Below are 4,207 nucleotides of genomic sequence, written 5' to 3'. Positions count from 1 at the left end.
CATTATTATCACAGAACAATATTATTATGCGTATAACTTTTAGACACGATGTAGATCTACATGCTACATCGTGCTTTTAGACTATGGTTAATGGCGGTGATATTATTTTTCATTGACTTCACCACGATCACGTTGTAGTTTTTGATGTTTGCCAAACACATCTGTCCATAAGTATAAAATTTAAATAAATATTTGTAGAGCATTTACTTACTAAATTTTTGTGTCCTAGGTATAAAGTAATGAAAGATGTTATTAGATCTTCAAAACATGAAGAATATGAAGAAATAATTTAGAAGAATAATTTAGATACAAGGTAATTTACAAATAATACATATATGTATAACTTAAAATATATTATGATATTAAATAATATTATTACAACCTATACTAATAATTAATTATATTTTAATAAGTGTTCAAACTGTTTGCGATTTGCGGCTAAACAAAATGATAAACGCTTCATCACTTCAGTTGATGTAGCTTTACTTATCACTGAAGATTTAATACTTTTGCAGCATTCTGTTATTTTTGTTTTGAGCTCTTCTACATTCTTTAACTCTTCTTTGTAAACTTCATTTTTTAGATAACCCCAAAAAAAAAAGTCCAAAACACTTAAATCAGGTGAACGTGGTGGCCATTGCATTTTGGGGTTATGGGTTCCAAACCAGTTGTCTCCATAAAGTTTGTTCAAGAATGCACGTACAGCTAATGTATTGTGTGCTGGTGCGCCGTCTTGCTGCCATATTAAATCCAAGCGCTGTTGCAGTGGAATATTTTCCATCAAAATTGGCAAATCTTTTTCTAATAAATTGAGATATCTATTTCCTTTTAAATTATGTTCAAAAAAATATGGACCTTCTAAGAAATTATCAATTATTCCACACCATACGTTAACTCCCCAACGAACTTGCTTATGAGACTCACTAAAAAGGTGAGGATTTGAATCACTCCAAAAGTGATTATTATGATGATTTACAGTACCATTGTTGTGAAACCTTGCTTCATCAGTCCACATAATCTTTTTTAAAAAATGTGGATCATCTTCTAATTCCACCATGATGTGAGCTACATAATTAACACGCCTTTCATAATCATTTGATTGGAGGAATTGAACAGGGGAATACAGGTATGCGTGATACTTATATTTTCTAGCAATTTTTTGAACAGAAGAATATGATATGTTCAATTCATCTAAAATTTAATATATAAAATTAACCTTTTTTTTATTTTATTTTATAAAGATAGGTACTTGCTACAACTCTCAAGGATGTTTGTGGATTTTCATTGAACTTGGCCAACACTGCAAATGAATTTTCTTCATTGGTTATCGTACAAATTCTACGTTTTTTTCTCTGGAATCCTCCAAAATTTTGTAGATTTTTATACAAAAAAGGGAACAACTAATGTGCCGGACTAGGGCGATCAGGATACCGATTTTTATATAATCTATACATATTTAATAAAATATTGGATGTACAAATATTTCTTTTTTCAAAGATACATTTTATTGTTATTTGTGATTTTATTTATTTATGTTGTATACTCAAATGTAAAGAAAATTAATAAAACTAATACATATATGTACAAACCTTGTTGCAGCTCTAGAGTTTTTCCTAGTTTCGTTGTAACAAGCCAACATGTCAATCTTTTCCTCATTCGAATAATTCATTTTAAAATTAAGAAAAAAAAGTTTCTTTGTAATTTAATAAATTGACAAGGTGTTCTACTAATAACTGTAGGACTGACAAATTATTAGAGAATTAACCATTAATATTATCAACAATGGGAATTTCCTTTATTGTTATTTTAATATTTGTAATACATAAATAAAAAAACTATGAAACAATAATTTATATTACAAATTAAAATTATACAATTAAACATAATTGTATTTTATACAAAAGAATTATAATATTTAATATTAATTAATTTGTATGAAAAAAAAAAGAATAATAGTTTATCTATATCTTACAAGATACTTGTAATGATGAATGTATTTAACTGTTTTATTTCCATAAATTAACGTATTAATCTTTTATGTTCATGTACAACACTACAGTACATTTTAAATATAAAAGTTTAAGAGGACGCTATACACCCAAAAATGTATATTAAAACTCGCTCTTCGCCAAACTGTATTTCTCTTTACCTATTAGTCGTAAAATTAAAATTCGCATGTCATTAAAAAGGGGGAATCTTTATCTACTATCTCTCGTTGGTTTTTTTTCATATCTCAATTTTTTATACTGAAAATAAGCCGTTAAAAAATAAAAAAAGTCATAAACTTAAACATCAATTGTGAACGTTATATTTAATTTATTAAAAACAACTAACGAGAGATAATAGATGAATTTCTCCTTTTTTATTTGATATCTACATTTTAATTGTATGACCATTAGGTCCAGAGAAAAACAGTTTGGCGATTTACATGTTTTTTGATATTGAAAAACGTATATTTTATTTACAACGTAAACAAGTGCTGCTCTTATTATGTTAGCGACAGTTACGGTTACTAGACAACACTCGTCACTCAGCACCACCACCACCAACAATATAATATATAATTGTTCTATAATTATACGTAATAGCGGCAAACCGACAGCATTGTTATTTGTTTCCCGCATATTCATAAACATAATATAATATGAAATTAAGTTTATTTTTGTGTAACAGGTTGAATAATCCCATCAATGAACGAATAATACTATTTTACAAATAATTTTGTTCGTGTTATTTAGATATTGTCATATTGAGATACTGATAAATTGAAATGTATAATATATATTATTATAATAATTATTATCGTATAATTTATTTATCCATTAGTTATTTCCTACCCCAAAAATTTAATAATTTTAGGATTACCAAAATATAATTAATTACGATATATTTAGTTTAAAGTCATCGTAAAATCCTTTCATTTGTCGTTTAATCGCGAGTGAAGTGAATTGTATGCGACAAGAAATTAATTTTATTGAATACCTATTGATTATATTATAATTTTGTTTTGTTTTTGGTTATATTATAATTTTGTTTTGTTTGTGGTTATTTTTAAATTAATTTATATAATTACATATTATACAAAATGTATGTTAAACAAATTGTTAGTAAAAAGCCACTGAGCAAATTACAAAATCGTTTAAAAATGACAGCTCTTAGAGCTAAAAGAAACAATGATTTTAACATTCCGTAAGTACTAATTTTTATATTTATTTATTTTATTATTTCATATTTTAAAGTTATTACAATTATAATATTTATGACTTATATATTGAAACGTAGGTAAATATTTTATTATTACGACCAACGTAATATATTATACTATAATTTTTGTTGAAATTTATAATTAAAAATATTTTTAAAGGAATAAATAATTTATAATATAATACATAATACACATATTGTAGCATATCCCAGGAAAATATTAGTACTAATAATACTAATATATCATTTATTGGAGCTGATGGAGCACCTCCGGGATCATCACATGCAATGCCTAATAGTCTGATGTACGTAATAAATTAAATTATTACCTATTTATTATTAGTTTTTTGTATATAATTATACATTTTGTAAAATGTTGAATTTAAAGTTCTAAAATTTATAGATATATCATAATATATAAGATATAATGCCTATAATACTTTTTAAATAATTTTAGAAAAACAATCGATGGTGTAGAATCTGAAATTATGACAAATAATAACAATTCGTAAGTTGATATGTAATAAAATTATAATTTAAAACCGTTTTAATAATTTAAATTAAATATTTTTATATAGTGAAGAAATAATAGCTCATAATTTAAATGTATCTACAAATAATACTCCAGAAACAGCTATTTGCGAGTATGTAAAACACGAAAATATCATATTTTAATTTTCTCATAATAATTATTATTATCATATTATATAGAAATTTATTTGGTAGAAGAATAGTTGATATAGGATATATTTTTGAACAAATTAAAAAAATTCGTCATATTGGTGGTACCGACTGTACTTTTATTGACATGAAATTTATGTCTGAAATCAGGAACGGGTATGCGTCGATTTTTAAATTTCAATGTAAAATATGCAACATTGAAAATCTAATTTATTCAGAAAATCCTAAGGAAATATACATACCAATTAATAAAAGTTTAGTGAACGGTAGTATAGCAGTAGGTATGGTAGTTTTAATTTTCCATAACTATAATATAATTTAA

The 4,207-nt window shown here is 25.1% G+C and overlaps 1 protein-coding gene across 1 annotated transcript; it reads right to left on the bottom strand.

The window, feature by feature from the left end:
- Positions 1 to 394: 394 nt before the first annotated feature.
- LOC126554975 (uncharacterized) lies at positions 395 to 1,057 on the bottom strand. Its single transcript, XM_050209955.1, has one exon. It carries the CDS (start codon positions 1,055 to 1,057, stop codon positions 395 to 397), a length of 663 nt encoding a protein of 220 aa, XP_050065912.1.
- Positions 1,058 to 4,207: the final 3,150 nt, after the last annotated feature.

The sequence above is a fragment of the Aphis gossypii genome, unplaced genomic scaffold (assembly GCF_020184175.1).
Source record: "Aphis gossypii isolate Hap1 unplaced genomic scaffold, ASM2018417v2 Contig00670, whole genome shotgun sequence".
Lineage (NCBI taxonomy): Eukaryota > Metazoa > Arthropoda > Insecta > Hemiptera > Aphididae > Aphis > Aphis gossypii.
This window is presented reverse-complemented; position numbering and strand designations above follow the sequence as displayed.

Coding starts and splice junctions, on each gene's coding strand:
- LOC126554975 (XM_050209955.1), bottom strand. CDS start 1,057: ATGGTGGAATTAGAAGATGATCCACATTTTTTAAAAAAGATTATGTGG.